Below are 24,055 nucleotides of genomic sequence, written 5' to 3'. Positions count from 1 at the left end.
TGATGAAAAATGTGACATCTTTATTACTAAGGTGGAACAATGATATTTCCAAAATGTATGTTAAAATCGGAATGCGCTCCTGCTTACAATGGCAGGGGAACTACATAATGACATGTTGAGATGACGACAATGTTTGATCCATTCTATCCAGTCTCCATCGCTTCCTCTGCCTTTTCATCCTCTGAAACACAGACCACATAGTGTAAATGGACACATCAAACAGAGAGACACCTGTTTCCTTGTCGTCTACCCATGTACTAAGCAGTAGTCCACCTGAATCACTGCAGGATGTATGAAAACAATCAAATTCAGAGTGTGCAATCCCGTGATTAATATTATGAGCAATGATCTGCGATGCCATGATATGAATACACTCCATCAACCAAGTCACTAAGTCTGATCATAAGATTTATTTACCCACCAATCAGTGTGCAAAATCATTTCTAAATTTTGCCTAAATGTTGCTAGCCCACAAAATAATTCACTGGCCTGAAATCTGAATGGAGAAACTAAGCAGAATATTACAAAAATTGATGAGAATAAGATATTTCTCAGCATGACACAGGCTTCATCATTAAACAGCCATAGTCTGATTGCAGTGAAAAAGTACCAATGTATTTCACTCTTAACAAAAAGGCAAAGCTAATGAAGTGAAATTAAGACTGCAAATCCTCATATTTTCACCTAGCCAATTGAACATTAATTTTTCAGAATCTTATTGAACTTAGGATAAAAGTTGTTTAACTAATCATGAAAGTTTCAACCAATTTTCAATGGACAAAGTAAAAATATGAGGATTTGCAATCTCAATTTCACTTTATTTCGTTTACTTTTTGTTTAATGTGGAATTCATTGTTATGTCTGCAAGCACACTATAATATGATGAGCATTTTTTTCTGAACACAATACTACATGATTTAAAAGTCTATTATTCTTAACAAGTCAGACAGCATGACATATTTACAAAATGACCCAAAAAAATTATTTAGTAAATCGGGTGGAGTACATGTGGAGATTTACTAGGTGAACTCGATTGTTTTTAGCTACAGGTAAACAGGCAAGTGTGTATTTTGCAGGTGCAGACAATGTTTGTGTACAACTCTCACCATCAAGTATTCTCTGCAGCTCATGAATTGCTGTAATCAGCACTAGGAACTGTTTTCTTCTCAACTCCAACTGAAAACATCGGAGTAACAATATTATTATGAATATCTTTACTGCATGTGTACACTAGACTACATCTGCACTACCTTTCACAAACCAAATGGATTTCCTTGGTGCTGTGCACTGCCTACTCCTCTTAAATGTGTTCTCTGCATCAGTCCAAATTATCCTTGTTTGCCAGTATGTTACTTATTTATGTTTTCCTGGTTCAGCCAGCCCGGCCAGTTTCAACTCCCACAATCATTCGAATAGGAACAAGTCAAAATAGGGAAGGTGTATAGGCAAAACCTACTGGCAGAGGTAACAGAGGAATAATATTTTTAATTCATGGTTTTGATTCTGCTATATGCAAATTTGCATACTGACCACAAAAAAATACCATACAATTGGGAAAACAGTAAAAAAGGGTTACATATGCCTAAATAATGAGACAAATCAACACTGTGTACAACTTTTGAATAATTTAATGAAATGCCTGTCAAATTCATCTGAAATATTTCTACATTTTGTTTCATACCTACCAACCATATAATATAATCTGTAGACAATAAAACATAAAATACATGGCCTTACATAGGCTAAGTGAGTGAGTAAGTGAAGGCATGCATGCCTGCAATACAGTCGAATCCCATTTATCCGGACATTTTGGTCCAGATAGCGAGACGTCTGGTTAACTGGATCAAACAAGTAAAACTTGAAAATTAAGTGAAATCAAACTATTTAATAATAACAGTAAATCATCATTAACATATAAGTGTACAGATAATACATGGAAGGCGAAACGCAGGATACCATTTGTCAGGTTGTCTAGGACGTAATCATGCAGCGTGTGGAGCTTCAGGTGGTAATTTCGATGAAAAAAATAAAACGATGACAAAAGGTATCTATTTTGCCAAATGTATATTATTTTTTTAATTTTTAATGCCCTCAAAATATACGCCATCACGTCGAAATTATGCTTACTGCAGAAAGTAAACTTCCAGACTGGATCACATGACATGATCATGTGGCAGGCTATTTTTAACTTGCATCGCAACAGATAGTAGGGGTTGATTCACTCAATATATACAGTACAATTACAGTGTAGTTTACCTTAAGTCTACTTAACATGCTGTTTCATTAGTGATGACATGTTCTCACACCCACCAAATCCTAATGAACAACCCGAGTGACACGCATGCCTAGTGTTTTGATGGTTAATTAATCAATTCACATCAAATGCCTTCCGATGGATTAAGATTGAAATCACAAAGTCGGGCAGTAAACGGTACTGATGTGACACATACACATGCATGTTGCACAGATCTCTCCGTCCGAATAACTGGATAATTTTTCAATGGAAATCTATGGGAATGGTTTGAAAATTTGCCGTCCAGGTCAGAAAGCGTCGGGTCGGGTTAAGCAAGTACAATTAATGAGCATAAGTTTTGTTTCACATAAAAATCGCCCAGAAGGCAGGTTTTCTGGATATGTGGGGTCTGAGTAAACAGGGTTCGACTGTATTCCAACAATATCATGCACAACAAGCCCAAAATATCAAACATCAACCAAACTGCAACTGATATATGTTATGCAATCAGGTGGAATTTTGAATGTCTGAGTTTGGTCTGGCCGAACATTTGGGATACCAGTATCATGGAACATGATAGCATGGCACATAATAACTTCAAGTGAAATATGTGATCATTATTTCACTTTTTCTAAATCAAGAAATCAATGGGAGATAACTCCTACCTTTTCTTCCAGTTTCTGTTTGGTCTCTGTCTGTGAAGTCAGCTCTTTGTCCAAACTCTGAAGTTGTCTGTAAAACATAATCCTCTTACCAATATACAATATACTGGAATACATCATTAATTTAGTTTAAGACTCAGTGTCCTTAGCAAGCAAATTTTAAAAAAAACAAAAACAACACTTTTGCAGGTCTCAATTGGTCTGTCTGTAGTTACAACACTGCACTGAGCAATATTCTTGCTATATGGTCTGTAAATAATTGAACAGACAATTGGTCTACACAACTGTTACGAGTGTGTACTTCCAGTATAGTTTTGTTATTAATTAAGTAATAATTATTTTTGGGTCACAAAGTTTAGTGTTTTAAATAATAATTATGATGGGTCACATTTCGTATAACAGACGATAAGCATTTTTAAGATTTTGGTAGCAGGCTGTCTGGAAATTATCTGCCCTTGGTTTTCTATTTGTTACTTCTGGGAGACTGCCAGAAATTTCTACATGGTTTGCAATGGTCATATGTGCCTGAACTTTCGGGAAATTACTGAGTATATATATAAAGGCTAGTTGCTGTATTGAGACTGGGACACATCACTGGGGTAGCATCATAAATCGCTGCCAACGTTTGATCTACATTAACCGCTGTCAGACTGATCACTGTGTTACATTCTGCATGACTGTTTATCTCTCGCACTAAGACTGGTGAGTTTGCTATATTATATTTTTTGTGACCCTTACATTTTGTCTCACTTGTATTGTATTTGAATCGGTATTGTGAAATTGACTTGTGACTTTGTATACTTTGCTCTCATTGCATACTAATACAAAATTTGAATGTTTTAGACTTGTCTTTGTTCTGTTTTGCTGGTTCACAGGGGATTCCTTACATTGTTTGTCATGGCAAATTCTTAACCGCAACAACTGGGACATGATGATGTGTCAACCAAGTCACCGTGCATGATCACACAATCATGTCAGCCGGCTCTTGCAACAAGCTTGGGTCAATGAAGACCAATGCCAACCCAAATCGTCATGGAAATCGTGTCTTACGACAAGCATGGGTCACTGAAGACAATTCTAACCCAGATCTTCACCTGTTCAAAATGTTTGGAGTACAGTGTCACTATGAAATATCTGAAATATTTAGTTGTTTTGTAAACTGCTCAACAGAAACTTTCTTCAAGACATATTGCATATAATATTAATACATATTACATATATGTAGTAAGCAAAGCTTAGGTAAATCCCTAGTTTGTGTCAAAAATCAAAATAGGTTAAACTTTAACAGTGCAAAATACCATTTCCAGTGTAACCAAAAAGAGAACTACATTTTCTTACTAATTCAAACCAAAAGCGTGTTTAAAATGTGACAATATGCCCTTCTACTGCAAACCAAGTAGTCATGGTTCGCACAGAACAAACTAATCCAGATTTCTTGAGTGTCAAACAAGATTCCCCCAGAAAATTCATAACAAAGGCAAAATCCCTCATGGAGAATTACTCATAAATTATCACAGATCAGAGTCCTTTTAAACCCTAATTAAACAAGACATCCACATCCCATGCAAGTAAATTTTTCAAATGAGACGTTTTTCACATTGTAAAAAAAAGATGAAAGGGTTTCATCTTTGATATAACAACTGCTGACAAAAGCAGTGGGAACATTATCTTAAAAAATAAAAAAACAAAAGTAGGTCAAGAAGGGGAAAATTCTTGACATGGAGACTACTAAATAAAAATGTCATAAAATCTCCCAAGTGGCTTAGGAAGTCTTTTGAAGTTGCCTTGTTACATATTCAGTGCATGTAGTGGCAAAGCGAGAGTAGCTTCCTCATCCAGAATCACGGTGGAAGACACTAAAATCTCACAACATCCATGACCTTTAATGTCAGTCCCTAAGAAACCACCACTTTGATATTCTGTTGGTGGTAAGATCAGAGAGATTTCAGCAACAGCTGCAGAACCAGATATCGTTTTTTCATTAAAACTATGGGTCTGAATATAGTTTAAAGCAACACATCTTGCTGGAAGAATTTTCAGAGAATACCATTTTTTTTGCATACAGTCCAAAGCATAATCAGTTTTTTTCAAGAATATTCCGAGAAATCTTTTCAGGTGTTGTAAAAAACCTGATGCCTTCCCCCAATAAGAAGGTCAAAGCAACCAACAAACAACAGTGCCAGGAAAGGTATCATCAAGAGCCTTGTTTTAAAGTGTTTTAAAACTGAGGTCCAAGCCACTGTTCTCCTTTCAAACCGTTGTTTTGTTCAGGGAGTTCATAAACACACAGGACAAGCAGTCAGTGGAACAACTGGATTACATTGTAAGCCCGGTTTACACATTTTCCATTTGCTTAGTTTACATATTTTCTGTTTTTAACATCAAGATGTTAGATGTTCCTAAGACGTCTGGGTATGCTGAGCAATGACATTCAGTTCCATGTGTCTCAGTCCAAGGTGAGAGGCCAGTTCACTGATGAATGTATAAATGGCCAGCTTACCTCGTGGTGTCCTGTCTGTCTGGATGCTTCTGTATAACTTTGGCCAAGGAGTCATACTCTAAAACAAAAGAACACAGTGCGAGTGACAGACATGGATTGTGGATACAAGTTCCCAAACTGAACACTACATTAAGTTTAAGGTGTTTGCTACCACTTGCACAACTGAGGCATCCTCTAGTCAATTTCTTAAAACTTAGTAACTGTTAAAATCACTTAAAACCAACATGCATTTTCAGTCAAAACTCCTTACTTTATCCCTTCAAACTTAATCAAGGCATGAAACAAATCAACATGGTGTAAGACAGCGGATAATGTGATTCAGTGCAGAGTGTAATATTGATTGTTGGATTCCCAGTCAAAAACTCATCCTGATTCTTGTCTATATTGCCATTTCTGTTCTTGGTCCTTCAGCAGAGTTATCTTACCATTTCTGTTCTAAATCCTTCAACAGAGTTATCTTGCCATTTCTGTAATAGATTTTTCAAAAGAGTTCCTACTCTTACTGCAGAGTTATTTCACCTTGTTTATCGTATATCCTGTAGCAGAATTATCTAACCTTGACCAGTGTATGTCCTATAGCAGAGTTATTGAACCTTGTCCATTGTATATACAGTAGCAAAGTCATCTCACCTTGTTTATGGTATATACAGTAGCAGAGTTATCTTACCTTGATCATTGTATATACTGTAGTAGAGTTATCTCACCTTGACCATTGTATATCCTATAGCAGTTATCTCACCTTGTCTGTTGTATTTACAGTAGCAGAGTTATCTCACCTTGTCTGTTCTTGCGTATTCTCTTGGCCTGTTGCAGCTCTGTCTTACACTCAGCAATCTGAGCTGTGGCTGACTTTATCTTTTTTTCTGGAATATATATAGGTGAGTTAGGCTTCAAGCTAAAGCTTTTGAAAAAAAGGGGTGCACACTCTTCAGAAAGGGGGGTGCACATTTCACTTTCATTTGATTTCGATGATCACATAATAAACATTGAGGACAAAAGGAATGGTGCTCACCATAGGCACCTTGCCTATGAGTGATAATTTATCACCCTCAGAAGTAGGTATGCCTTCATCAAAGGGTTGCTATTAGCAACTTACAATTACTGATACTTTCACAAATTTATAACAAGAAAAGATCCTGAGGCAACTTTTGTGAGCTTCAAAGTGAGAGAATATTACTTCAAAACATCTGCAGTACTGCAGATCCTAATCAACAGATAAGAAAATTAATGTTGTAGATTGCTAAAGCTTTACCTAATTCCCAAAGACAAAAATAATTCTCAAAAAGTATGTGTCATAAAACCCAGTGTTAATCAAAAATGCTTCAGAAGTGAAAACATTAAGTCCACAATTGGTTGGCTGGTGCTGAAGATGGGAAGGTGGTTTTCATCCAGAGATCGTGTACTCACCAATGTCCTGACTGAGCTGGTCGTAGTGTTCCTGCTCCCGAAGGTTCATCTCGTACACCAACAGAGACTTCTCCATTGTGAACTCACACTGGGCCAACATGGACATAATGCGCTGATACACAATGCCACTGAAAGGTACACAATATCACTAGAAACTAAACAATACCATCGAAGAGTACAGAATACCTATATACAGTTAAGTCTCGTTAGTCCGAAATCTGACAATCAGCTTTATCTGACACATTTGTTGGTAACAAATTGAATAAATGCAACGTCTCATTTATTTAATTCAACGTCCTCATCAATCCAACAATTTGCTGTGCAACGGACAATGTCGGATTAACAAGATTTGACTGTAAATTACACAATGTGAGTATATAACATCACCGAGAAGCACACAATGCACATATACTTGCATATAATTTGCTTGTATGACGTAATATTTTACAAACCAACTAAATACCTGATTTGGTGTCAGTTGCTACGGACAACCATACAAAGACACCCTGCATATATGTATCTGCACATACTCATTATCCAGAGCCACAATTGTCTAACACCAAATTCATCAGACATTGTCAAATACATATGCTGAACTTTGACCCACTGTCAAATGAAGCCTCAGATATATCAAATCGACCTACTGTTGGCATCAGATTATGCTGAAATAAAACCATCAGGCAATCTCTACAGAAGTGTTACTCAGTGTAAAGTTGCAGTAAGCAATATCCAAGCCTGAAAAAAAGGAAGACTGGACAAGGCAATCGGATAAATAAGGAAACGGACCTTTATTTACAGTGAGTTTAATTTTACCCCACAGAACTGGCTGTGACTACATTGTTGTATAAACAAACATGTTGGGCTATGTGGGAACGGTTATATCTTTTGGGCTCCAGCATTAGTCATGATAGATAAACACAAACTTCTATACAGACTGATATAGTTTGTTTCAGTTTGTTATCTGAAACTACACTTCAGACCCCTATACTTTTAGCCTTTAAACAATAATTTTTAAGTCCACATGTACTGAATAGGAAGCAGTCTCAGCAAAGGTGAAAACAGCATTTTCGCCACATAAATTTTGGGCTAGACAAGAAGGACACCGTCTGACTACCCAATCGCATTAGTCATCGCTTATGACAAGTTACCTTTTGTGGCAAGCATGGGTTGCTGAAGGCCTATTCTAGACAAATGTTCACAGGTCCACTTATTTACAAGTTTCTGGTATATCAAAAGAACACAACCCTTCACAGCTAGAAGAAATTCCTTAGCAAAACTCATGGATCAAACTTTAGAAAGTGCATTGTGTGTACTGGTTGAATCCCAGATTGTATAGTATCTTCTGCCATTACAATGCAGACATGAAAACACACACAGATACAGGTCAGAACTGATAAAATTTGAGACAAATAGAAAGGGAGCAACAAACGAAAAGGAGACTAAATTGCAGAAGCAGCCTGTTTAAATCTTGCATGAGGTATGAGCATGTATCTTGAAGTACAATCAAACCACATCAATACCTGTACACACATTATAGAAAATCTTCAAAGTCAATTTCTATGGAACAGTACCAAGAGTATTGAATTGTTCAGTGAATCATAATGTATCACACCTGTTCATGTACTCCTTAATAACAGTTGAGAATAACAGTGATCAGCCTGGACTTTAGAAAGCAAGGTGATCAGGGTGATTGTATGTCTGCTTCTGTCACCACATCACCTTGTACAGATTTCGGTTTCATTTCTGTTGTTGATCACCACAGCCACATTCAAACTAACGGACAGCTGCCTTTCAGTTATAGAGTCTGGACCTGACACGCCAGTGACTAGACTAGACTAGACTAGACTAGACTAGACTAGACTAGACTAGACTAGACTAGACTAGACTAGACTAGACTAGACTAGACTAGACTAGACTAGACTAGACTAGACTAGACTTTGTTGGGATATAGTGACTTGCAATTAAAAGTCACCAAAACTGACAGAATCATTTCATTCCTTGATTTCTTTTCATCAAGACTGGTTGGTTGCCAGGAACCAGTTCTAAGACAAAGTGTGCAATAATATATAGGAACAGAAAGTTATAACCTGCCAATGGCAACTCCTATTTTGCTTTACTACATGCAGGTTTATTGCTGATTTTCAAAGTGTGACAGTTTTAAGCCTCTAAAACTTACAACAAGCATACAGGAATTCTGTATGAATTTGTCATTTTGGCAAATACTGCAAACTGTCTTATTTCCGCGCCTTTAAATTTTCGCGAGTGACGGTCACTAAACCTTTTCACGCCTTCTTATTTTTGTGAGGCGCTAGTTGACAAATATATTGACAAATGCAATACAGTATAAATACCTGAGATATAGGTCGAAAGGGTATTTTACATGACTACGGTTTTCAAGCAGAATATTGAAAAAAAAAAACCGGTCACGTGACAAAAATGTGATCTTGTAACAGAGGGCATTTCTGAATGTTTTAACACAACACCCAGGTGCGTGATCATTGAGTTGTTATAACAGATTTGCGTAGTGATTTAAAAACAAATGTAATTGATATCAAACCTAGTTCTCTTTAACCGGGTGTTAGAGCAATGAAGATAAAATGATCTCTTCTGACGTGATGTGACTGCTTATGTAGATTTACAAAGTGGTATGCACAGAAGGTAGCCGCCAATTGCAAGACAAACATCAATGAAACAATAGACTCGCAAATCAGTGTTATGAAGCCTCTACATGCACGGTGGAGAGTGAAATGTCTGGACAAGCTGTCCAAGGATCAGTAAGTGACAAGTGTTAATTCAGATTAGCCCAGCGGTGACACGTGAATGAGCAGTGTACACTTGTATTGTTTTTATGTTGTTGACTTATCTGAATAAAGTGAATGATATATCTATATTATCGCATGTTTTATTTTCGCGTCAAGAAGTCTGACGCGAAGTTCACAAAAATTAAATGGTTGCGAAAATTTGGCTGTTTACAGTAGTAATCACCCCGAATTTTCAAGATGTTTTGAATCAATGCTTCAGTCAATACTTGTGTTGGTGATCTGTTTCTGGTCTGTTTGCTTCTTGGTGTTCTTGAATATGTCTTTGCACATAAGCAAAAGTCCAGCTATTGGAGAGCAGGTTTTAACTAACTGACTAATAATGCCGTGATTATTCAATCAATCACTCAACACTAGTGCTGGTATTGGCATACAATCTGCAATATGATACATCACGACACTAAAATTTTAATCAGAACAAGATATATTGCCATAGTATTGTGCATGTAAGCTGCAAGAGTTTCGATGAACAAAACATGACCGTCCATGATTTTGACTGACAAAAGGAGTTGTGAGCAGTGCTTCATATACTTTCAGTTTTTATTTTCAATGCATGTGTGTGTTCAATCTTTTATAAATACAGCTTGCATACACAAACTTGGTAATTTCAAGTAAATATGAATTATACTTAACAGTAACAACAGTTTTAAAGTATTTCATCAAATTTGCAATCACTGTTCAATGTTCATTTGGAAATGAGATAATTAAGCATAAGAATGTTGATAACATGTGAGCGCTATGTCTGACACAGTTCTTGATACAAGAATGTCCAAGGAAATGTTTACTTAAGAAGGGAAAATAAACGAACACATATTTTAATCATAACAAAAAACTTTCAAGTCAAGTCAAGTGTTTCTTGACAGATGTCGCGATTTGGCAATGTTCAAAGTGAAACATTGATGTATTGTGGCCCTTATGAAGTATCGTATCGGGATATACAACAATGTAAAACTTTGTATCGATTCAGTGTATCAGTGGTGCAGGAATTAATGTATCTATGCTTATCGATGAATCGTCACAACACTATCTACCATTAGGATGATACCTAACAACAGCTATCATTAAACCTGGAATGAACAAGAATGGTTGTATTTTGTCATGGCAACCTACCTCTCTTCATCATCGGGGGAATTGCACCAGCGGATGAACTGTTTCAGAAGGTTGTTTAATCTCTTGTCATCATTTCCACCCTCTCCTTCAATCAGCAAGCGGCGTTTAATGATATCATCTGAAACCAGGCAAAACAGAGCATCATGGTACCATGAACAACTTGTGGATAAAGCACCTGTGGATAAATGACCTGTGGATAAAGATCTGGGTTCAATTTTCAGTTTTACTCTGCTTTTAGCAATATCAAAGTGCTGACACCAGAAATGGACTTCACACGTTTTACCCACGTGGGGAATAATGCCCTGATCTTCAGCATGATGAGCAAAGAATATTGGTAAAGGCATTGTAAATCACTATTGAAATAGGTCAATAGTCAGTTAATAATTGATAACATTGTGTAAAATGAAACAAGCACCGATTGATATAATGATCAGGACGATTGAGGATACTTCCTTTTCAGGCAAACACACAGTAATGTTGTTTACACTGCAGTTTTATGAGTCATGAATCTGCATAAGTTGTTTTGACTTCTGACAATAACAATACTTATATGGCAGCGGGGTCTGTAAATAATCAAGTCTGGACAAGACAATCCAGTGATCAACAACATGAGCATCGATCTGGGCATTTGGGAACCGATGACATGTGTCAACCAAGTCATTGGGCCTGACCACCCGATCCTGTTAGTCGCCTCTTATGACAAGCATAGTCGCTGTTTGTGGCAAGCATAGGTTGCTGAAGGCCTATTCTACTCTGGACCTTCATGAATCAACAACAATAAGAAACCTACTGTCTAGACTATAATTTGATGTTTCCATACCAAGACATACCATATATACTAGCCACATAAAGAAACTATGCATTGTCAAAATATTATCCTAGATGATAAGTACGATAACAATGTCAAAGATAGATGTACACTTTAATGGAGGGATCATGAGACCATAACAAGTTGGGAGAATTTCAGTTGAAAAGTCAATCACAAGTCACAAGTCCACAAGCGGGACAGGGGTCAAACGACCATGTCACAAGGTCAATAATGGGAATGTCTACCATCGACATTGTCGAAACATGTGCAAGGAAGGCTTATGGGATGTCACACCAGATTCTCTCAAGTTCTGTGAAGGACAAGGATGTTATCTGGTGGATGGGGCAGATGGCGTAGACATGGATCCATCTTGTCCCAAACATACTCTATACAGCAGAGATCCGGTGAATTTGCAGGTGTTACGAGTGGAGAGATCACACAACAATTTTAACAATAGTTTTAATGCTGGCAAAACAAGTATCACAGTGTATGGTTAAAAGTCTTACTTTGTTAAGCACATAACAGTTCCAGTAGGTTTTGTTCCATCTCCTTCCTCTGAATATGATCACATAAATCCAAATAATTGTCATAAACTATGCCGACATGGCACTCTCAACTTGACAAAATGAAGACAGCAGACCTGGCCAACCTCTTCACTCCCGACCTGGGAACTGATCACCCCTCTTTGTGTTACCCTGCTTAACCAAGTCAACCCAAGCTGTAGTTACATAATCCTATTGTATTTTCCTTACCCCAGCTTACTCACATACAATGGAAAGTGGTCAGTGGTAAGCAGAGCTTCTTAGCTTCATGGTGAACAGGTAGTTAAAGTATTTTAGATTAACTTCAGATTTTATAAACATATTTACAGATATATGTATAGCATAACATATAAGCTATTCTCACTACATACTCATAACACAGGCCATGGCAGTAAGTCAATGTTGTGGTGTTGAAAGAAATCCATTGCAATCCTTGCCGTATGTGGGTGGGCATTGTCCTGTTGGAATGTTAACCCAGGGCCATGACGTTGCAGAAAAGGAATTGCCACAGGTTGAAGAATCTGACCCCTGTAGCCCACAGAAGTTAAGTTGCCTTGAACAAGCACCAAAGGAGTAGCTTGTTCTTTGGCATGCTGTTATTCCATCCCAAATCATCATGGAACCACCAACGAAGAAATTCCTCTCCAAGACACAGGCCTGTGCATAACGTTCTCCCATGCATCTATGGGCACGTTGACATCCATCACCATGGGAAATGTTAAACCTGGACTCATCTGTGAAAACAACATTTCTCCACCAAAACAAGGATCTGCGGACATGATTTCATCACCAGAGAGCTTGTCGATGGCGTTGTGTCAGGATAGGTCGTATGGCGGGACGTCATGGTCTGATCCCATGATGATGTAAATGTTGTCAATCTGTGTTGGGGTGAATACTATGAAGTCCTGGGATGGTCCAGGCAGTCATCACTGCAGTCTGAAACCTGTGGTGAAGATGGGTCTCCCTTATCTGTTCTGTCTTGGGGTTGTCACACATGGACATCCAGAATGTGGCCAATCAATGGTGCCGTTTGTGTTCTGAGAGCATTTCACCAATGCAGTAATGGTGTTCCGGTGGCAGTGGATATGTACAGCCACTTGTCATTGAGACATTCCCCCAAGGACCATCCCAATGGCCTCATGATGTTGTGCAGACGTTAGCCTTGGCATGCTATGTGTTTCAATAGCTGTTAAATTTTTTTAATGATCGCAAGGGCAGGGGTGGATCTTTCCAAAGTGGCAGTATTGTGTGGCATTCATTTGCTCTGTTTCTCTTTCTCCAGAATGCACATGCACATCACTGACGTCAAAGAATGTGGCATGTGCATGCATGTGGGATACATGTCACTTGTGTCTACACCGGTTTGATAAATTTAGAGTTTTTGTATGCACAGTTTCTTTATGTGCCTAGTGTATTATCTTAGAAAAGCAGGTCTCATAGATAAGCTGCGGTCTCAACTTGACCCTTAAAATCCGTATCAAAATGGTACATTCCACAGATAAACCGAACCACCAACCTCCGTTCATCTTTTTGTTGTTATCAGTCATAGGACTAGAGTGTCAACAAATTCATATTGTTTTATGCAAGCTAATCCTGTTGTTACACTATCTCATAATAACCATTTCTTAGCATATCAAGACTTATGTTTGCAATCTAGTTTATTAATTTGTCAAAAAAGAGCATCTCCGATATTTGGCCTAGATTATTCAAAGCAATCAATATTATACTACGTCTTCTCATGCCCCGAATGAAGTTAAGTTGGCAAAAAATGGACATGTATACCTCAGCTGGGGGATATAATGACATGTTACAAATGAAAAGGAATTATGCCCCTACTCCAATAATCTCCCACTTCTTGAAAGCGCTCGTGCAAACAACAAAACAACAGTGACCATTATTAACAGTACTTGTGTATTGCTTGCGTAGCTACAAAACAACAGGAAGCTATCGCTGTTTGTGAAGTCACAGGTAACAGTTGATTGCATTGCCGTCACTTTGCTAGTGGTGACTGGACAGGATTATTTTTTTTTATTATTGTGAGTAAATAGGTAGGTAAGAAACTTAATAATGACTACAAGGAAAATATTTGGAAATAATGAAAACTGTATACTTCGATATGCATTTTATTGACCATTTATAGCTGTAATCGTGGTAAACTGTGAGGCAGGTGATAAGCAGACACCCTTCTAGTAGTTCTACAGACTGCTTTTTTTGGTCCTCAAAATTTGGCTTATCTGCGGTAATATACGGTACATATTTTATTAAACTAAATGTCACAGTTGTTGTAACTAGACAATTACATGCCAACAAAATGTTTTCGGGGTGAAAATAGAGAGATTGCACGAAACCTCATCAGTCACAGGTCAAATTGTTCCATGCATAAAAACTATCAGGGAATATGAAAAGTGTTGTCTCATAACAATAGTTTGGGACCATTCCTCATTCATGGCTGGGGGTGATGATGATTTTATTGGGGAAGCGGGGTCGGGAGTTGTCATCAGTTTGGTTCACATGTACTAGTGGGGTCAGCTCAGCAATTTTAATTATGCTTAAAATATACTGGAAAGTGAAGGAGTGCTGGGTATCATTGACTTTGTACATGACATGCAGGGGGTCACTTACTTTGTACTTACATTTTAGATCGGATGGGGGTATGTGTGTCACATTGTACATACTTTTAATCATCATCACGATCCTTAGCCATAAATCATGAACTGTCCCTTATGGTTATGAATATTCAAAAACTCATTTCTGGCTTTGCATGATGTAACTCTTCAATACTGCTATATAAACTATAAAAAACACTCACTGTTTGCACCAGCATTTAGCAGCAGCTACAAACATCATGCTTAACAGTGACTTATGATAGTCATAAAGATTAAATCTCATTTAGTAGGGCTCCAGCTTACATGTGTCTTACTGCAGAGATCAATATAACTTAACAGAGGCCCTTATTTTGCACCAGACCTACAGTAAACCTCACAAATTCAGGTATACAGTTTAGTACTAGACTTTTAATACCTTGTTTAACATTATTACACTGGTTTAATACTTAGGTATCTTTTCATGGCACAAATCTTTGAAATATGTACACATGCGTCCTGTCCAGTGCTGTGCTGAGTGAGTGGGTGAGTCAGTAAGTGGGTCAGTCAGTGAGTTGGGTTTTATGCTGCTTTTAACAATATTCCAGCAATATCACAGCGAGGGACACAAGAAAAGGGCTTCGTCCAGTGTATCCATGGAGGGCATCAAACCCGGGTTTTACATGATGACTACTCACCACCCCAGGCTGTAATGAACACTATGAAGCAAATTTGATACAGGTGACAAACACTGGGTAAGAAATACAATAACAAGTCAGCAGTTGATTTACTAGTCAATATATTCAGTAAAACACTTGTAAGAAAAATTCTTTGAGTAAGTAATTATGGTTTTATATAGCTTCTAAGCAATATTCCAGCAAAATCACAGTGGGGAATACCAGAAATGGACTTCACCCATTGTGCTCATGTGGGGAATCGAACCCAGGTCTTTGATGTGATGACCAAAAGCTTTTACCAAAAGGCTACCCCACCTCCCCATAGTGATAATTTATCAAAGACAACGACCTGTGCTTTGCTGCCAAATTAAATTTATTTGAGAGTATTTATCCTTCCTGGCTTGAAAATACTGTATTTCTACTTGCATCTTATTTTCACAAATAATGCCTTATTTCAAGTAAAAACACAAATTCTTAAGATAGAAAAAATCATGACTTTTTGATTCTAATGATCATGAACAACTATTCATGAAGGGATATGGTTCAATTCACTGAGTATGTGCGTAAATCATAGAGTACATTGCTCGTATATCAATATACTGATCTGTACTGCAAATTTCATGAGGAAATGTTAACCTGGGATAATCCTTGTTCTTAAACTCATCCGCTGAGTGAATTATTGAGAGTGCATTCTGCCAGGAAGCCCTGTTGTATATGACATCTGTTGGAGTCAAAAGTACATTCAGGCTGTGTGGAAATGATTTAAATAGAAATTCATTTATCTAATCAAAATAGCGATAACAGTTATCATAAATCTAAACCAAGTCATCAGATTTGATTTCGATGAATTGAATCAAACCACTGCAACCCTGACATCCAACACTTTTTCCTGGTCCCTACCAATGTCAGATAACAAGAGTTCCTCTTATGGAGGAGTACACGAAAGTCAGATTACCTGATGAAGGAGTAAGCATTAACTCCGAAATGTTGTGTTACCTGAAGAAGGAGTAAGCATTAACTCCGAAACGTTGTGTTCTCATATAAAGAAGTTCATATCCATAAAAATCTTCAATCTTATGTTTGAAATGTTTTCTCTCCAATTTTCAGTTTTAAGGATAAGCAGACCATTAAACAAATTAAAAAAAATGTCTCTATTTATCATATTTACAAGAATTAACATTATATTTCAAAGAGCATTACTACTGTGAAAGTTGTGGGGTTTTTTTTATTAAAACATCTGAAAAGAAAAACATAGCAAAACAAATGCAATTGAATCTGGTTTCTCTCCATTTTTCAGTTTTCAGGTTTAGCAGACCATTTAACCAATCAACAAATATCTTCATTAACACATGTACTGGAAATAACATTAGAATTTCAAAAACATATTTCACTCTGATTGTTGTGCTTATCTTCCAAAAACATACAAAGGCATTGCACAACAAATAAGAATTTATTCATTTTGTTTCCATTTTTCAGCATCAGCTGAACATTTAACATATAAAAAATAAATGCCATACATACTAGAAACAAAATCAAAATTCACAAAAATTTACATTAGCCATGGAGAAGACTCTGAGAATGTTATCATGACAGTCACAATATGATAACATTATTGTACATTCTGTATCACACAAGTGAATTCAATGAAACCTGTACAACACAAATACATAATTGACTTTGTTTTGCCAGATGCTGCCTTTCAGGTTCACTAAATGGCATCATTTCAAGCAATATTCCACTGAAAGAGTAATGGCACGCTGTGAACACAAACAACGACATTGTCTGCACGTTATATTACATGACTATGCTTATTTAACCATGATATAGATCCACAGTCAGTAATACTTCAGACAGGGGTTGAGGAAAATCCTGACCGCAGTTCTAAAACAAGGCCATTATGAAGAGACTCATTTTATGACATGATTTATTGCCTGGCTAATTATTTCCATAAAGCAACAGTCAGGGAGACAAAAAAAAAGATGAAAATACCATTGTTATCAACAAACAGGATACAAGCTCTAACAAAGCCTGGTAACAGCAGCTTTTTGCCTTAATGCTTAATGATATTCCAGCAATATCACAGCAAGGGACACCAGAAACGGGCATCATAACCACACAGCCATGCAGGACATCGAACCCTGTCTTCGGTGTGACAAGCGAATGCTTTAACCACTAGGCTACACTATCACTCCTATTGTAATAACTGCATTTTAATGTATGTAATCACACACAAACATTAAAGGTCACATGCAACCAAAAAATCAAACATTATCAAATGCACTTATCACTTGTTCATGATATATAAAATGCATTGGTGATTGTGAAAAAAACAAAAAGACAAAATTATACATGTATAATTTCAAATCCAAAGTGCAATATTTTCACTTGGGATTACCTCCCTCAAAACGAAGCAGATGCGATACTGAACCCAGTCAGGGCCAGTTGGTGTGCACTCATGTGTAATGACGCCTTGTCATTGGTCACTGGTTCAATTGCCGATACGCTTAGCTGGCTCTTTGTTTATGGTTTATAAGGCGCATATGTAATTTCAAATTACAAATGGTCAGTAATTGAAGTTGTGCATTGCATATTGTCATTAGCATACAGGAAGGCAGACATATAGGTGTCAATAAACCAGACATTGAGTTTTCTGTCACAGTGTCTGCTTATCACAATCAACATGTGTTTTTTATGTACCAAGTAGATTATTTACTTGTTTATGTACACTACCAAGATTAGACAAGACCTCATACTAGAGGCAGGCATACAGACTCCGTGAACCTACTCACTGCGCATGCGTTATGAGCGCAGCATAGCTGCTGAAACTGCACTGGGGTAAAATTAGTGAATTGTTTGAACTCCGATTTTGCGGACTATTTTCTTGGGTTTTTTTCAACTTTACAGGTTGAATTGGCATTTTTGATGATTTGTTTAGGCAAGTTCATTCTGAGAAGCATCAGAATCTGCAAAGTTGTGTTTTACACTGCATGCAACCTTTAATGGCCGAGAAGGCAGTTAAACCCACTCAAACCTTGCACTGGCCTGCTCAAATCATGAACTGTGAAACCTGTCTAAACCAGCACCCAAAGTGACCAAAATATACTGCTGGATTAGACAGTGACAATCATTTCCAGGAGGAATAATTAGTATATTGGATCATGGATCGTTGACTGGACTGCATATACCCATAATGGTTTAAGAGTGTTTCATTCACTGTGCAATCACTAGTTCCTGATTACCTAATGCGCCAGTAGGATTAATTCATATATTGGATTATGGGTCCTTGATTGGATTGCTCATACCAGGCCGGTTTAGACAGTGCTTGTTGGGACCAGAAAGACATGCCGGAATACAGAATAGACAGATGCAGATTAGACAATGTTTTAACGAACATAACATCATTACAAAATGCATGGACCAAAATTGTATGCAGGTTCTCTCAGTATACTGGATTAGACAAGTGCCAGTGATGGCAGATTTCATCGTATCACCCCTCTGGAGCTTCTATATAGAGTGCAGACCTAGTGAAGTGTATCAAGGAAAATTGATTCATAAATCTATTCCAAAATTATTTCTGTTGAGGTACATGTATATCCAGAATGGTAATAAACATGCACAGCCTACTGAGGCTTTAAATTTACCGGTATGTAGCAATGCCTACACCTTATAACGTTACTTTCTCGTTGTACTGCGAGAATAGGAGACGCCTCGAAAAGTCAGCGGCAGACGACCATGTTTTTCATCGAGTTCAAGTGAGATAATACACTTGATGGATCAAGCAGTTGATAGATGCAGATGTTCGAGGGGGAATCTCTTCATTTAAAAACAACAAGAATACATATGAAAAGAACTGTTTATATTATTTTACAGCTGATATTCGTAAGTACCGCGAGAATAGGAGACGCCAGTATATGTAGCAATCCAGAAAACCTATCCTCCCATTATACAACTTCAAAGTGGTTAGATGGTTAAGTGGGCAATGTGTTTGCCTGTTAACTGAAGATTCAGGTTCTATTATCCACATGCTTACTACAATGTGTGAAGTCTATTCCTGGTTTAATCAACAATGACATTGCAAACAATACTCTCCCTAACTGGCATATGCAATGAGACAAAACAGCTAATATCTATACAATATATCTATATATATATCCTTGGGAAGTATTTGATTGTTTTATTTCTTATTGTTTGTTTGTTGTTTACCCCTGCTATCAAGAATAACTGAGTTTGAACCAGAAATTTCACTGATCAATTACAATGAGCATCAATTTATGAAACTGGGATACGATAACAGGTTTAAATGAAGCATATGAGTCTGACCAGTCAGTCACCACCACTGGCAATTGAAACAGAACTGAAAAAAAAATTAATACATGCCACCTATATATGATCAATTTTTAAAAGAGATTTAATCAAAAGGATGTATCAATGGCAAACAAGCAAATACGATGCAGTTTATTGATGGCAGATGTACTTTGTTAGTGAGTGTTTGATATATACAGCTTGCCACATAAAACAACATCCTGCTGGGAACATGTGCCATGTTTTATTGATTGCTTCATACCTCAAGTTCATTGATTAATAATGCTGTTGTGGAAATTATAGAACTCAGATGAGATACCCATGATTTTTTTACAAATTGTAAGAGGAATTGTTTTTTTCCCCTTTGTACCTTTAAAGGTAAAAATGTGCTTGAATATATCCTAAATATGTCAAATTTAATCCTGATTGTGTGCCACAGAATAAAGCTTTACTGTGTTCTGGTGTTGTAATCATAATATGAAGGTAAAAGGTTACACATGGCGTAGAAACCAAATGTATATGTAAACTGAATAAATGATTGAAAAAGTATTTTTCATGGATTTATACATGATATATCAGTGAATAAAAATGCAGATACATTTTGAGGTGTGAGTAAGTTAAGTGACCATAAAAATTTACTTCCAGAGGTCATCTAAACCCCTTTCAATAAATCAGAAATAATGGTTTCTTTCTCTGCTTGACATGAACATATTGAGGGTTTCATGAATCGTCAAAGAAAAAGAGCAAAGTCAATTCTTTGAGCTTACTGATGTTAGTTCCGTTGTTGTTTAATGCTGCATTCAGCAATATTCCCGGTATATGGTCACAGTCTGTAAATAATTCAGCCTGGACCAGACAAACTACTGAATAACTGCATTTGACTATCTGGGATATGATGACATAATGTGAACCAAGACAGTGATTCTGACCACCTGATCGCATTAGACCCCTCTCATGACAATCACTGGTTACTGAATACCAGCTCTAATCCTCACAGGTCAGTTTACTGATGACCATTCATTTACCAAACACACTGGACACACCAAAATGAAATAGTCCCATCCTTACAGCTTGGTGGAAAGCAGGTTGCGGTACCTGCAACTAGGTGTTTGCACATATTCACGTGGCCTCCATCTGGTCATTTACCAACAGATTCATGAGTTCTTTTAAATGCACAGGGCTGTGTACTGTACACAATTGGTAACAACAGACTGATAGTATTTGATGCAACACAAACATGTTATGAACTTGCAGAAATATATGAATATTGTGACTCAATATTATAAAATACTCCATGGTGATGGGAAAATTATATGAAAACTGTAATTTATAGAGTGAACCTTTCTTTTGATGCTGAATAGAGAAACCTACACAGTGGAGCGTTTTAATCTCTGTTCTAGTCTTCGCTTCACTGAGGATCAAACTCAAGGTACCAAGGTGAAGCTCAGCTAGACTAATGAGTTAATTATTTACCAAAAATGACTGACACAAAATAATGTTCATTTACAAAGTGATGCGCAAGGATCGTTCACCTTGATGAGTAAGTGTTACTGCTATTTATCGCTTGTTCCTACCAAGGCTGGCTGAACTACTATGCCTAAGATAGTTCCAGATCACTAACAAAACAATGACTGCATGCAATGACGAGAAAAAATGTCTCAAAGGCCTAAGGGCAATTTCTGTCTCAGCAATGTCTAATGTCACTCACACCAATCTACATGATCCTGATTTACTCAAGAAATATGGCAAAAGAAATGCTCCGTTACAGCAGTTGCGAATCATGTCTGGGTATTCCGCATCACATGACAAAACAAGACAGTGTTTGGTTACTGATGCACATTTGGGACAACAAGGGGCTGTGTCAAATGGTAACACATGTTTAATTGAATAGATGCATGAACAATATTTATAACAATGTCTGATAAACGAATACCAAACATTACAGTTGATAACAGCATCATCTAGGAAAATATTTTCAACACGTGCTCCCCATTACAACACATACAGATTCCAGTATCAGGATTCTAGGAACGAACGTGAGCTGAAAAATATTCTTTTGGGGTTTATATATACATGGTTTAAGGTTCTCATCTCCTTCATATCAAAATTCAGGCACATAAGAACTTAATCATACAGTTTCTGATGAATTGATATGCAACTTTAACTGGTAGATTACATCTATCAAGACTTAACAATTCATTTTTCATAAATTTCAATGCCTTAATCAGTCAATATGAGACATTTAAGCATCACATCACCATTCACTGAAAGTTAAGCTAATGAAAACAATCAATTAATGCCAATGGTGGTTGCAATACCATTTAGTTGTGCTATCAGTAAAGTTGTTTCAAAGGTGCCCATTTGCAAAGCCATAGTAATCTCTGTATGATCCAACAAAACTAGAATCTCTTCTCCAGCATGAAGCGCAATACAAAATGTGATTTCATCTAAACAGAAAACTGTCATACAATGGTGGATCAATGACTTCTCTACCCCACTTGATGATAACGGACAAGGAAGCCATTAAAGTCTTCAGTGAGACATCAACAAAAATATCTACTGCTGCTCTTCGGTTGAAGATGAACAAGAAAATACAGTCATCAATATCCCCCACATTACCTCCAAATTTCAGCCGAAAGTCAAACTTTTTGCCATGGAAGTGCCAAAAATATTTTATTCACAATTCCAAAGCTATCAAAAGGTACCAGTACACTATTAGACCAATCTATGTGTCAAGTCTGGTGAAGAAATATTGAACGGTTATAGAGTTTTGCTCCGGAAAAGATAGACGGACGGACACACGGACAGGGTGCATTATACAAATGCGTTGCAGGGGATAAATATCAAAATCTATCCACATGTTGATCAAGTAACTGGGCGGCCACCATATACGGTCTAAGTCAACACATGACTGGAGTGGACTGAAAGAAGGGAGATAATTCGTGTCGTGACTTTTGGCAGCCAGGGGATTTTATGAGAACCAGGAAATATGGCTGCATTAGAAAAGAGATTACGTACGAAGATATGACAGGAGTGACCTCTGTGGGAAGAGAACGCTCTGTCATAAGTAACAAGGCACTTTTAATTGTCGTTAAAGCCCTGTCTCTGTTGCTGTGGTTTATCACGTAGTGACAAGGTATGACCACACCTCCTCCTTTCCCTGCTTGGGCAGGCCAAGGGGGAAACTTGGAAAGGGTTCTCCAGTTGCCTTAGCAAACACATTGCCACCCACATCAAGAATTTGCCTGAATGATGCTGCAAGACCTCTTGGCACATGACCAGTAGACCAGCTACATCCTTAAGTACAAGATAATGCTTCACATCTGTAACCAAATTATGCAAATCTACTGGAAAGGTTTCAGTTGAGGGTATCCAGACAAGCATTTAGGTCATACAAAAATTTGTATGTTCCCTTTCCACTGCGAGAGCAATCATGGGATCTGTAAATGAAGGTCTAATTATAAATTCATGATGGCCTTGGATCACACTGTTTTCAAGTCTGACTGCCTACCGTGAAGGAGCATGACTACATGCTGCTGGTCTTAAATTACTTATTTCTCCAAACATATGGCAGATTTTGAATAGATTTTGGTTGCTTTTTAAAGGTGAAATGTATATGTATGCAATGTGTTGTTAACATTTAGAAAGTTGATTCTATTCTTATTTGAGACGAATGAATTCCCGAAGTACCTTTTCCTGTTACTGGTGCAACAGTTTATTTAAATAAACAGAGCATTAGTTAAACGCTAATTATTTTTTGGGTTCTGGAGAGCCGCTCTAACGGCTCACTGATCACGGGTTTGTTTATTGCAAAATCAGGATGATGTTGTTTCTCCTGTTGCTCCAAGGCATGAAAACATGGCAATAAGGATTAGATTTGACAAAGGATTAATATTAATACAAAGTTTAATAATACATAAATACATTTTAATATGTAAATTTGATCAACCACTAAATGGCCTAGCCGGCCCATTACACAATATGTTGGTAAGCTCATGTTGTTCTATTGTTCTATTCACATTTAATATATATGCTGTCATTTCCATTTGAGAAAAACACTAAAACTATGTGGAGTTTTGTTTACCAAAACTTGTTTACCAACTGATTTTTTTCCACACCGATTTATATTGTGTGATTCAATTGAATTTCGATGAAGAATTCACCCACATGTGGAAATGAAGCAATGAAAATTAAAAGCTAAAAACAAAACTGCCAATTTGTAAATCTAAAGGGCACAATAAAACACATGATATTCACGTGTACCAACCATCTGTCACCGCCATGTTTACAAATTCAGACCGGAAGTACGATCCCTTGTAGCAGAAATAAATTTCTTTATTACCATGAACATGGTTAACTGACTCTGTATATTTATTTGAATTGACGTTCTTAGAACCTATATATCAATCGCGT

At 37.2% G+C, this 24,055-nt stretch overlaps 1 protein-coding gene across 1 annotated transcript; it reads right to left on the bottom strand.

The window, feature by feature from the left end:
• On the bottom strand, nucleotides 1–23,952 carry LOC137295827 (THO complex subunit 7 homolog). Its single transcript, XM_067827381.1, has 8 exons — nucleotides 23,910–23,952; nucleotides 10,732–10,849; nucleotides 6,803–6,930; nucleotides 6,172–6,258; nucleotides 5,396–5,453; nucleotides 2,899–2,965; nucleotides 1,107–1,176; nucleotides 1–181 (listed from the first exon to the last, which is right to left on the bottom strand). The coding sequence occupies exons 1-8, from the start codon at nucleotides 23,923–23,925 to the stop codon at nucleotides 144–146; spliced, it is 582 nt and encodes a 193-aa protein (XP_067683482.1). The 5' UTR covers nucleotides 23,926–23,952; the 3' UTR covers nucleotides 1–143.
• Between the last annotated feature and the right edge of the window lie 103 nt (nucleotides 23,953–24,055).

Source organism: Haliotis asinina, chromosome 9 (assembly GCF_037392515.1).
Source record: "Haliotis asinina isolate JCU_RB_2024 chromosome 9, JCU_Hal_asi_v2, whole genome shotgun sequence".
Classification (NCBI taxonomy): Eukaryota; Metazoa; Mollusca; class Gastropoda; order Lepetellida; family Haliotidae; genus Haliotis; species Haliotis asinina.
Note: the sequence above shows the minus strand (reverse complement) of the source record. Positions and strands in the feature narration are given on the sequence as shown.

Excerpts from the sequence above, each read along its gene's own strand:
- LOC137295827 (XM_067827381.1), bottom strand. Across the intron at positions 1,177-2,898 it reads AACAGAAACTGGAAGAAAAG|TTGGAGTTGAGAAGAAAACA; the intron begins GTAGGAGTTATC and ends CGATGTTTTCAG. Across the intron at positions 182-1,106 it reads GCTGCAGAGAATACTTGATG|AGGATGAAAAGGCAGAGGAA; the intron begins GTGAGAGTTGTA and ends TCTGTGTTTCAG.